This window comes from Petaurus breviceps, unplaced genomic scaffold, assembly GCF_028583685.1.
Source record: "Petaurus breviceps papuanus isolate PSGF00001 unplaced genomic scaffold, PetGlider_PUasm1.0 189, whole genome shotgun sequence".
Classification (NCBI taxonomy): Eukaryota; Metazoa; Chordata; class Mammalia; order Diprotodontia; family Petauridae; genus Petaurus; species Petaurus breviceps.
Window position 1 is genome coordinate 16,830,585 of NW_027185809.1, and position 11,985 is coordinate 16,842,569.

General features: G+C 41.5%; 1 protein-coding gene across 3 annotated transcripts in view; it reads left to right on the top strand.

Annotated features, from left to right (window-relative positions):
* Positions 1-11,985, top strand: part of ACTN1 (actinin alpha 1) — a 140,903-nt gene that overhangs the window by 117,513 nt on the left and 11,405 nt on the right. For all 3 annotated transcript variants that reach the window (XM_069092009.1, XM_069092008.1, XM_069092007.1), the window contains exons 12-18: positions 1,219-1,369; positions 2,627-2,735; positions 3,468-3,608; positions 5,073-5,255; positions 5,596-5,730; positions 7,318-7,497; positions 8,213-8,359. In XM_069092009.1, coding sequence (XP_068948110.1) covers positions 1,219-1,369; positions 2,627-2,735; positions 3,468-3,608; positions 5,073-5,255; positions 5,596-5,730; positions 7,318-7,497; positions 8,213-8,359 — 1,046 coding nt within the window. The remainder of the gene's footprint in view (positions 1-1,218; positions 1,370-2,626; positions 2,736-3,467; positions 3,609-5,072; positions 5,256-5,595; positions 5,731-7,317; positions 7,498-8,212; positions 8,360-11,985) is intronic.

Consider the following 11,985-nt stretch of genomic DNA (forward strand, 5'->3'; position numbering starts at 1 on the left):
GTTGATTGATTGTTTGATTAAGCACCTACTCAGTGCAAGGCACTGTGCTAGACACTGGCTGCTGCAAAGCTATGGCACAGACCCTGTTCTTAAGGAGTTGATAAATCAACGGGATTAAAGACATGTATACAAAGAAGCCTGAGATAAGAACAAAGGAGGAGAGGTTTAGGCAAAGTACTGTGAGGAATTTTGGGAGACCTCTTTACCTGAGAGAGAAGAGGCCTCCCAGGGAAGGCTTCCTGGAGGAACTTGAACCTGAGTTTCTGAAGATGTTACAGATGACCTGCCATCAGTGGGACATGCACCTCAAGCTTGTTTCTTTTAGTAATATTGATAACCGTTCATATTACTCTAGTGCTTTACAATTTTCAAAGTACTTTGATGACAACCACCTTGTGAGGTAGGTAATGCGAGCATTATCATCCCCATTTTGTAGATGAGGAAACTGAGGCCCAGAGAAGTTAGATGATTTGTTCATAGTTTGTAAACTCGGGGTTGGGAAGAAAATCCAAAACTTTTGACTCCAAGTCCGTCAGTTGGGGGTGGCAGGTAGTCACGGGGGTGCAGTTATCCATTCCTGTTCTCTCTTTTTGTCTGTGTCATTATATATACCCCATTTGCAAGATGGTTGGCCAGGGTCAGAGAGTCTGATGATGGAAGAGCAAAGATACTGGCCCACCCATCATTCATCCTAAGGCTTGGTTACCATGGATAAAGTTGACCTTTTGTATTGATTAAGCTGATCAGCCAATAGGAGCGTGGTCAATAGCTGTTGATAGTGGAGGCTGCTGGTTCAGTATGATCCAGTAATATGTAGTTAGATGGTTCAGTAGTCCTTTCCTCATGTATTGAATACCTCCTGTTACCATATGTTTTGACTGTGCTGGGTACTATGGGAGCTACAAAAGAGCTCTGTTCTGTTTCTGCCCCTTAATGTGACAAGACATGCATCTATGACTATAATAAAATAATCAGGGCAACATATAATTTATGCTAAACCGTTACTGGAGATAATAATTACTCCATGGGAGAGGCTACTATGGGCATGAATAGATAGTTGGCAGAGGCATTTTATCCCTAACAGGAACTTGAATAGATAATTTGCATGAGAGTATATGATGAGCTGAATTGTTTCATGGCAACATCTGGGGTTAGGGTTATTCCCCCATTTACCTCTGTTTGAGACCGTGGATTTACCAAAACCCTTCTTGAACCTAGGGAAGGAGGCCATGTTGCAGCAGAAGGACTATGAGATAGCTACCCTTTCTGAGATCAAGGCCCTGCTGAAGAAGCATGAGGCCTTCGAGAGTGACCTTGCCGCTCACCAGGACCGAGTGGAACAGATTGCTGCTATTGCACAGGAACTGAAGTAGGATTCATTCACTTCTCATTCACCCCAGTCCCTTCTCCACTTTGATCTTCTTGCAGGGGATGCTGGAGTCATGATGTGATTAGGGAGGCGAGTGCCTATAACTTTTTGAAACTCTAGTTCAACTGCTTGGGGTCCATCTTCAAGATGGGAAGAACACAAACCATCAGGGGCTGCAGGGTCCATAAACAGCCCCCATGCAGGAAGACAATGAATGCAAAAGACAAGAATGCAGAAGCAAATTTCAGTACAGATATGAGCTGCTGACCACCTTCTACTTCACTGTCAGAGGAATGGGGACAGATTTGGAAGGTCTGAGGTGATACCTACTGAGTATTAATGTAATCAGACCTTTTATTTATAGAACATTTTATTTACATTATCCCATTCGAGCCTCACAGAAATCCCTGTATGGTAGGTAGTGACAATATAACCCCCATTTTATAGAGGAAAAACTGAGGCTTAGAGAGGTTATGAGTCTTACCGTGGATCCCAGAATTAGGAAATGTTAGACTTGAATGGAGGTGCTCTGATTTCTGGTTTTGGCAAATGACTTTGGAGCTACTTTTCTGTTAGACATATCAGGGAATATGTCTGGTACTCCAGCCAGTCCAGACTTGGAACATTTACTCCTGAGAAGAATTATAATTTGCCTGCCTTTGTCTTTTTAGCCCATGTCTGGTTTCTTTACTCTCCATCTATCCCCATCTCCCATTCCCTCTGTCTCATTTGGGAGGGAAACACCCAATCCAGAGAGGACTCCTTTTTACTGGAGATTACTTCACTGGTCTGAATGGAGAATCCCTTGGCCTTTGTGTATTTTTTCAATTTGTTAAAACTGCACCCATGAGGAACCTTCATGAATGTACTTTTCCACCACAAGAGACTAGCATATAATAGTTTATTCTCTCTTCTTTTTAGTTCTTTGATTTTCTTTTAAAAACATTGATGCTTTGGGATTTTATTTTTTTTTTAAACATTACTTCAAAATCATCCTTATAGAATCTCCATACAGAACCATTTCATATAACTAAGGAAGGGTGTTAAGCAAAGCAAACTGACACATTAATCATGTCCTACATTTTATGTACAATTTCAGACTCTTAGTACACCATTCTCCTAACAGGAGATACGGAAATAAGCTTTGTTAGTTCTTTATAATCAAGATTGGTCATTACATTATTTTGAAATCCCAGGTTTATTCTTTTGCTATGAAGAGCAGTGTGTGAAATGATTCTTGGTCTCTTTCTTCTGTAGTGAATTGGATTATTACAATTCTCCCAGTGTCAATGCTCGTTGCCAAAAGATCTGTGACCAGTGGGACAACTTAGGAGCATTGACCCAGAAGAGAAGGGAAGCTTTGGAGGTGAGCTCTGAAAGGAAAGCTGTATCTCAAATACATTCCTCTTTTCCTGCTTGCTTCTTAATTTTCTGTTTTGGGCTGGGAAACCTCTCTTCCCACTTCCCCCACCTCAGTGTTCCCTTCCTCTTTCCCAGTTCTAGGCCTCTCCAGGATTGAGAAAACAAGAGAATTCATAATTCTCTGAGACTTCCCCATTTAAAACACTGACCTGATTAGAATATGCATCTTCTACTATTCTGAACAGAATACAAGCTCTCCATTTAGTTCCTTTAAACCAGGAGCAGGGAACCTATGGCCTCGAGGCCACATATGGCCTTCTCTATCTAGGTCTTCAAGTGTGGCTCTTTGACTGAATCCAGATTTCACAGAACAAATCCCCTTAATAAAAGGATTTGTTCTGTAAAACCTTTCAGAGTTTAGAGTATAAACTAAACTATGATTCCCTTAGAGTGAGCATTACTTTGCTTACTTCTATTACTTTCTGTCATCCCCTGCCCAGCAACCACCATCTTTCAGTGGAAAGAGAACCCAGGCATCAGAAAACCTGGGTTCAAATCTTGCTTTTTAGGCTTAGTGCCTGTGTAACCTTGGACAAGTTTCCCTGGGTCTCAGTTTCCTCGTATGCCAAATGAAGGGTTTGGATTCAGTTGCTTCTAATGTCTCTTTTATCCCTCACTCTATGATCTTTGGAACCCCTTTTTTCTCCTCTAACTTCCTGCTTCTATTCATGCCCAGCGGACAGAGAAGCTGCTAGAGACAATAGACCAGCTGTATCTGGAATATGCCAAGAGAGCTGCTCCCTTTAATAACTGGATGGAAGGGGCCATGGAAGATCTGCAGGATACCTTCATTGTGCATACCATAGAAGAGATCCAGGTACTCACCTTTCCACAGCATTAAGTCCCTAAAGAATAGTGAATCTGAGCTAATTCTGGAGGATTTCATGCTACCTATGGTTGGTTCAGCAGGAATGATTCAGGGAAAGCACTGGAGGCACAGAAGAAGGGGGTCCAATAGCTAATAATACCCTTTTCTCCCACTCAAAAAAATACCCCTGACACTTATGAATATCTGAGTAGTCTATAAGTTTTCAAGGTAATTCCTATCATTATCATTGAGGTAAGGAAATAGGATTGTTTTTTCATTTTTTCTAATCTACTATCTCCCTCCTTGCTAATCAGGTTACATTCTGTTTTCATTTTTTTTTTGGTGCCTTAGTGCTTCAAGGTTGCCCTTAATCGTCATTTTAACTGGATTTTGCTTGGATAAAAATCATCTTTAGAGAGGATGCAGAGTGTTATTATTACACAGCTATATCCTTCTCCCATTAAAGGCTATAGAATTTACTCCTTGATCTGATATAGGGAAGCAGCTGTGGAGGAGAGGAAGCTATCTTGTAAGATTTAAATTGATTTTCCTGGATTGGAAGCATGGAAGTGATGCATTTGGAAATTCTAGTGGAACAACAGCTCCTCATTGGATTTGTCTTTTTGCCTAGCACTTAGCAATCCCCTTTTGTATGCTCATTGATTGACTAAAGAAGTCAAGTACAACTAGTATAATTAGGGTTTTATAGAGAAGTGGCTTCTTCTATACACTTGTATTCATACTCTAAAGAAAGGAGCTAATCCCAGGGGCCACACATTGCCGAGGGCCTTCTCAGTTGGTGCTTCTTTCCATAATGATTAATAAAGCTCCCTGAACCATTGTGGCTTTTCTGTGTTGGCTGTCAGCCCTGAATAGTTAATAACTGTATAACCTCAAGCAATTCACTTTTCCTTTCATTTTCCTCATCTATATTATACTGGGGTTGAATTAGATCAGAATTTGTGTCATAGACACATGGAAATCCGGTAAAGCCTATGGCCCCCTTTTCAGAATGATATTTTTAAGTGAATAAGATAAAATGCATAGGATTATAATTGAAACCTATTATGTTTATATACAGTTGTCAGAAATATGTTTTTCCATCCAAGTTTACAGGCCTCTTGAAATCTATCCACAGATCTTAGGGGGCAATGGACCTTCAGGTTAATAGCCCTCAGGATTAAGTTCGATATCCCTTCCAGTTATAATTCCTTTGGCTCTATGAATGATTTTAGTTTCTAGAGCAGCAACAGGCATTCTTCTTAGTGTCTCTCCGCCTGGCTTGAGGAACATATTATTTAGGTGATTTATTCAGGAGGACGCTTGTGTGACTCTGCTTCCAGTGCTCCAATGTTCATTATTCTGAGTATCCCAAGAGGACTTAGTGTTCTTTTCCATAGAAAGGCACTAGACCTTTGGAGTTGATGACTGTGTTTTCTTGCCATCTTCCTCATATTCTTACTTCCCACCTAGGGATTGACTACAGCGCATGAACAATTCAAAGCCACCCTCCCTGATGCTGATAAGGAGCGACAGGCCATTCTAGGAATCCACAATGAAGTCACCAAAATTGTCCAGACATACCATGTCAATATGGCTGGGACCAATCCCTACACAACCATCACCCCTCAGGAGATCAATGGCAAATGGGATCATGTGAGTCAAGCAGTGGGCTTAAAAAAGTTCAGGGTGGGGGCAGCTAGGTGGCACAGTGAACAGAGCACTGGCCCTGGAGTCAGGAGGACCTGAGTTCAAATGCAGCCTCAGACACTTAACAAGTACTAGCCGTGTGATCTTGGGCAAGTCACTTAACCCCAATTGCCCTACCTTCCCCCCTCCAAAAAAAAAAGTTCAGGGTGCAGAGTGATGGGAAGGGACAATAGAAACAAGCTTGGAGGAACAAAGCAGAAGACCTAGTATTCTTTGTTCCGGACCCAAACAAAGCTCCCCTTCGCTCCTCCCTCCCCCCCCCCCCCAATCTCTTCTGACACTCCAGGTTCGGCAACTAGTACCACGGAGGGACCAGGCCCTGATGGAGGAACATACTCGTCAGCAGCAGAATGAACGACTCCGCAAACAGTTTGCAGCCCAGGCCAATGTTATCGGGCCCTGGATTCAGACCAAGATGGAGGTAACACTGAATGCTGAAATCTCTCCCCTCTTCCTTTCTCTCATTCATTCCCTATTTCTCCTCTCTATCACAGCCAGTTTCCTACCTCTTCTCTCAACCTTCTTGCTGGGAAAGACTTCTCTTTTCTGTCTTTGAGGGAGTAAACCCAGTATCCCATAGATACTTGCAGAATTTAGAGGAGCCCATGCTCAGTCAGTCAGTTATTTTTTGGGTTTCTACTATGTGTAAGGCAGTGTGCTAAGGACTATGACAAACAAAGAAGTTTAAGAGGCAATATGGTGCAGTGGATTCAGAACACTTGAATTCAAATCCCAGTTCTATCACTTACTACTTGTGTAACCTTGTGTACTTAATGGATGTGTGTTTCAGCTACTTCATCTATAAAGCTATTTAAGACTATTTGAGTGGTATCAAACTAGAAATGGGGCCATTAAACTCCACATAAGGATCCCTATGAACTACTTATTGACTTAGAAAACCACAAATTAACATTATCTACGCTGTATCATATTTTTGTTTGTTTAAGAAAACATTTTCCAATTACATTTTAATCTGTTTCTCTATGGGAAGTTTTTTTTTTTAATTTATTTATTTACTTTTAGTTTACAACATTCAGTTCCACAATCCCTTGAGTTCCAAATTTTCCTATGGGAAGTTTTGCAGGACTGAGTTTGACACCTTTGGACTAAATGAATTCTAAGGTCAAACTGGGTCAAAATCAATGACTAGTGAAAACACAATTCCCATACTCCAGGACTTTGCATTCTGTTTCAGGAAAGAAGATTAACCTTTATGAAATAATCAGGGATATAATATCAATATAAATAATATATATTTATATTTTTATCATTATTATTAGGTGATCACCTAAATATTATTTATTATGCTTAAATAAATATAAATAATATAAACTGCTATACCATTATATGCTAGACAGAATAGTCCATCTTCTTAACTGCTGTAGGGAAATCAGTAGAGGCTTTTTGGACGAAACAAGACATAATTTGGTGTTCTTAAGTGTTAGAATCTCAATTAAAAAACAAGGTTCTCCAGGCAGCCAGAACAGCTTCAACAACTCTATGGAGGCAGGAAGGAGCATGATTTATGTTGTGGCCAGTAAAATATGTATGTTTGAACATAAGATTGCATAGGTAGGATAAATTGAGATTATGACAGGCTTACAAAACCAGGCAATGGAATTGAGGTTGAGTTTGTTATTTGCTACCCTCTTCTGTGATCATTTCAGTCATTCCAGGACTTTTCTGTCTCCTGAAGGAATTCTGAACTCAAATATTACTAGGTTAAACAGATACAATCCCTGCTTTTTCTGACTTTACATATCAAAAATGGAAAGATGTTGAGTTCTTTCCTATTCTTTTTAAATTTCGACAGTCTTAATCTTCTTAAAACTCTTTGAGACTCCATAGACATGGCCCAAGGAAGGCCATGTCTCAACAGGGACCCAAAAGGTTAATTAAAGTGCTGGAATTCCTAGAAGTCCCAAGTTCCTCCCTGTAGGTCACAGTTGTGTGAATTCTTTGGTGGGGGTAACTTTGAAGAAATGTCAATCTCTCTTTGTTTCTTTAGGAGATTGGCCGCATCTCCATTGAGATGCATGGCACCTTGGAGGACCAGCTCAATCACCTTCGACAGTATGAGAAGAGTATTGTCAATTACAAACCAAAGATTGACCAGCTGGAAGGAGACCACCAGCAGATCCAGGAAGCTCTTATTTTTGACAACAAGCACACCAATTATACTATGGAGGTATGATCCTTGTGGGGGAAAGCTGAAAATGGCGTTGGTCTACCTTGACCTTAAAACTTGGAATCAGAACCAGCTTTAAATCTTAGGAATAGTCTTCTTGGTCATCATTGGTACATATATTTTCCTAATCTCCTTCCCTTTCCAACAGTTTCTTTCCAATATAGAATAGCAGTAGGATACATTTGCTATATTGGGAATGTCCAAACCGAAGGGGTTGTGTGTAAAAAACATAATTATAGGTTTATGCATAATTTACTGTAGATGGAAAGGAGAGAAATCTACAGGGTTCTAAATCCCAAGACCATTGTTTTGGTTTTGATTGTAAAATTTTTTTGGTGATAAGGAGGAGACATTTGGCATACTATGTACAAGATGTATTATGCTTTTGGTAACCTCCTACCTTCTCCCCTAGAACCGTTTGCTATTACATTTCTGACTCTTTCCATCTTTATCCTCGGTTTTCCTCCCAGCCTCCTCAGTTCTTGTTTCTTCTTTCTCAAGTTCTTGCTTTCTTAGAGTATATCACCACTAGTGTCATTAACATGGTCCATGGTTGGGAGTATTTCTACCTTAGAATATGTTGCTCCAAAGGATCCTCATTGGTGATGTGATAAATCAGTGGGAAAGGCACAGATAGGTTTTTGGACTTTTGTTAAAGGGGAAAGTCAAGGATTTGGGTACTTTCACCCTGATAACAGCCATGTCGGTTCCCCAGCACATCCGAGTGGGCTGGGAACAGCTCCTCACCACCATTGCCAGGACCATCAATGAAGTGGAGAACCAGATCCTTACCCGAGATGCCAAAGGGATCAGCCAGGAGCAAATGAATGAGTTCCGAGCCTCCTTCAATCACTTTGACCGGGTAAGAGTTTGGCCTATTGAGCTTTTCCCCTTGCTCCCCTTCACTGAAACACAACCTCATAATAACCTCATGGAGATGAGAAGTCTCCCCAAAATAGGATCCTTCTTTCTCAGAGGCTTTACCAGGATCTATAGATAGCACAGAATATAGGTCTCTCTAATCGTGTGCCATGGTTCTTTGGTTCTGTTTAGCCAATATTTTGCCAATGCTCTGATTGAAGGCAAAGGTGGATGGCATGCTCAATAGACTTAGGGCTTACATGAACTTAGGAGGGATAGCTAATGTGTTGTTTTCGCTTGGTTTAGACCCATTATGTCACTGGAGTAGGAAACTCCTCTGCCCAAAGCAGATCACAACAGTTGATCTGTGACTTAAGTCTTAGAAATGTCTGTAGCCCTGAGTGACTCTGGTTAAATGACTTGCCTAGGAACATAGCCAGTATGTGTTAGACCTGGGATTTGAACCCAAATTTTCTTTCTTTCTTTCTTTTTTTCTTCTTTTTTTGGAGGGGCAATTGGGGTTAAGTAACTTGCCCAAGGTCACACAACTGGTAAGTGTTAAGTGTCTGAGGCTGGATTTGAACTCAGGTGCTCCTGACTCCAGGGCCAGTGCTCTGTTCACTGCGCCACCTAGTCACCCTGAACCCAAATTATCTTGATTCTCAGACTAGCTCTCTGTTCACTTTCCATGCTGCCTAAAATGTATAGAATCAGGATCAAAGATCCTGAAAGTCTAAAACAGTGAACAGAGTCTAATCAGATGAAATTTAGCGGAATTAGTCATTTACTTGGGCAGCTAGGTGACCGTGCACTGGGCCTAGAGTCAGGAAGACTTCAGTTCAAACCCATCCTCAAGACATTTACTAGCTTTGTGACCCTGGGTGAGTCACTTAACCTTGTTTGTCTTAATCCACTGAAGAAGGAAATGGCAAACCACTCCAGTATGGTCCATGGGGTCCCAAAGAGTCAGATAAATTAAGTGACTGAACAATAAGTACTACACTTGGGTTTAAAAAAATTAACTATACACGTATGGAAGGGAATAGTCATGGCTAGACAATATTTGAAAAAGATAGGGGAATTTCAGTTGACTCAAAGCTCAACATGAATCAACAATGCAATGTCATGGTCCCAAACCCTCATGTCCATCATAGCACACATTAGTAGAAGTTAAAACCCCACTCATAGTACTCTACCTTAGTTAAATTAATCTGGCATATTGGGCTGTCTTCTGGGTATACCATTGAAGGAAAGACTTGAATAAGTTGTGCCATTGCCAAAGGAGGTTAGTCAGAATGTTGAGGTCCTCTAAACCATGCCATGAAGATGACTTACAGGAACTGGGAATATTTAGTTTAGAGGAGAGAAAACTAAAGGGCAGCATGATAGCTCGTCTTCTGCCCAGTATTTGAAGGGAAACTCTGGGAATATTCTTTTCATAGGACTTAGGGCTAGAATGGACCTTACTTTATCCAACCCCTTCATTTTACAAATGAGAAAATTGAGACCTAGAGAGATTAGGTGACTTAAAGTCACGCTGCTAATAAATGGTAGGACCAGGATATGGACATAGTTTTTGACATGCTAATGCTGTTTCCACTATATCTCACCATACTTTCCCTCTCCTCAGAGGAGAGAAGTAGCAAAAATTGTTAGAACTTTATAAGAAGCAGATTTCACCTTGATTCTTAGGGCAAACTTCCTAGCAATTGGGGTTAAGTGACTTGCCCAAGGTCACACGGCTAGTTTTTGTGTAAAGTGTCTGAGGCGGAATTTGAACTCAGGTCGTCATGACTCCAGGGCTGGTGCTCTATTCACTGCACCACCTAGCTGCCCTAGAACTTTATAAGAAGCAGATTTCATCTTGATTCTTAGGGCAAACTTCCTAGCAATTTCAGATTTACAAAAGTGAAATGGGTTACCTCAGAAATTGAGTGAGTTCTCTATTACCAGAGGTCTCCAAGCAGAATATGGGATTTTGTATAAGAAATTCTGGTTCAGCAGTGGGCTGAACTTGGTGCCCTCTGAAGTCCCTCCTGCCTCCAAATCGGTTCCATGGGAAGAACTGAGGCCTGTCTCTGAGCCCATCTATCAACAAAGTTCACAGATCCATGAGAATAGCACTATCAACCACTTTCCTTGGCCCTTAACACACCAGCACCCTAAATGAATCTAATACATCCTAACACCCTGCCTCACAAACCTTGCAGGCCTACCAGACTGGAGTATCCAGTGCCTAGCCTGGTGAGTGGCAGAGTTGAGTAGCCTCTGAAAATTAAGGTGCTATAAGTGTCTGGAATGCTAGGAATAGAATTCCTGACTTCCACTTATCACCTCCAACATGAAGCACTTCCTGACAGGCCCCTGCTCAGTTATTAGTGTTCCCTTTCTCTTAAAATTATCTGATATTTACTTAATTCCTCCTCCTCTTCTTCCCCACCCCATAGATAGTAAGTGCTATGTGCCAGGCACTGTGCTAAGCTCTTTGCTATTATTATGTCATTTGATCCTTACAACAACCATAGAAGGTAGGTGCTATTATTATCCTCACATTACAGATGAGGAAACTGAGGCAAATAGAAGTTAAATGACTCGCCCAGGGTCACTAATAAGTGTCTGAGCCCAAATTTGAACTCAAGTCTTCCTGATTCCAGGCCCAGCACCATGTAAGCATCTTGAAGGCAGAGACTGTTTAATTTATTTTCTTTGTCTGTCTTTAGTGCTGAGCACAGTACCTGACCATAGTAAGTGTTTAATGTTTGTTGCATGGAAGGCACCATGGACTTAGCCCAAAAAAACCCAACCTGAGTTCAGGTTCCAGCTGTGTCACTTCCTGGCTGTTTGACATTGGTCCAAGCATCTGAACCTTCTCTAGGCCTCAATTTTCTTATCTATAAAATGGGGCGGAGGGGAAGGTGTTAGATCAGAATGAGAGTCTAAGGCTAACATTACATCATAAAATCCTAAAGCTTTAGTGGGCATCTGCTAGAATTATCTCAGGCAGCTAGCTGGCTGCCTTTCCTCGCCTTAGGCGTCCCTTCACCAGGCACATCCTGAAGGAGAGTTCACAAATTAATACTCGCTCTCCGTCTTCATGACTTTTTTTTTTACCAGAATCACTTAACTGTAAGAGTAGTAGTTTTGGCCTTGAATGAAAGCTAGACAGTCATTGGCCTTTGATTTTGGTTGTCATTCCACCCCCGCCCCCACTTCTGCCTCAGTCCTTCATGAGGTGATAAAGTTATTCATGGACATCTCACCTAGTTCTGAGTTTGAACCCTGATCACTGGCCCTCATTTACACTAAAGGCCCCAAGAACCCTCCAATATGAATACTAAGAAGGTGAGTGGAAGAGCCCTGCCTTTCCCCATTCAAAATAGCCTGAGTGTGAATTGTACTAAATGGGTGGACGCTAAATGTAGGCCACCCTATCCTGCTCTCTATAAATAATGGTCCTGAGGGCGGGCCCTGGGGTGAGAAGAGTGGGCTAATTAGGCTGCTTTCTCTACATGCCTCTGGCAGCTTCATGACACGCCAGATATTTCAGGAACCTTTAGTGGAGCTCCCTGTAGGAGAGAGTTTGTGTGTGTGTGTGTGTGTGTGTGTGTGTGTGTGTGTGTGTGTGTG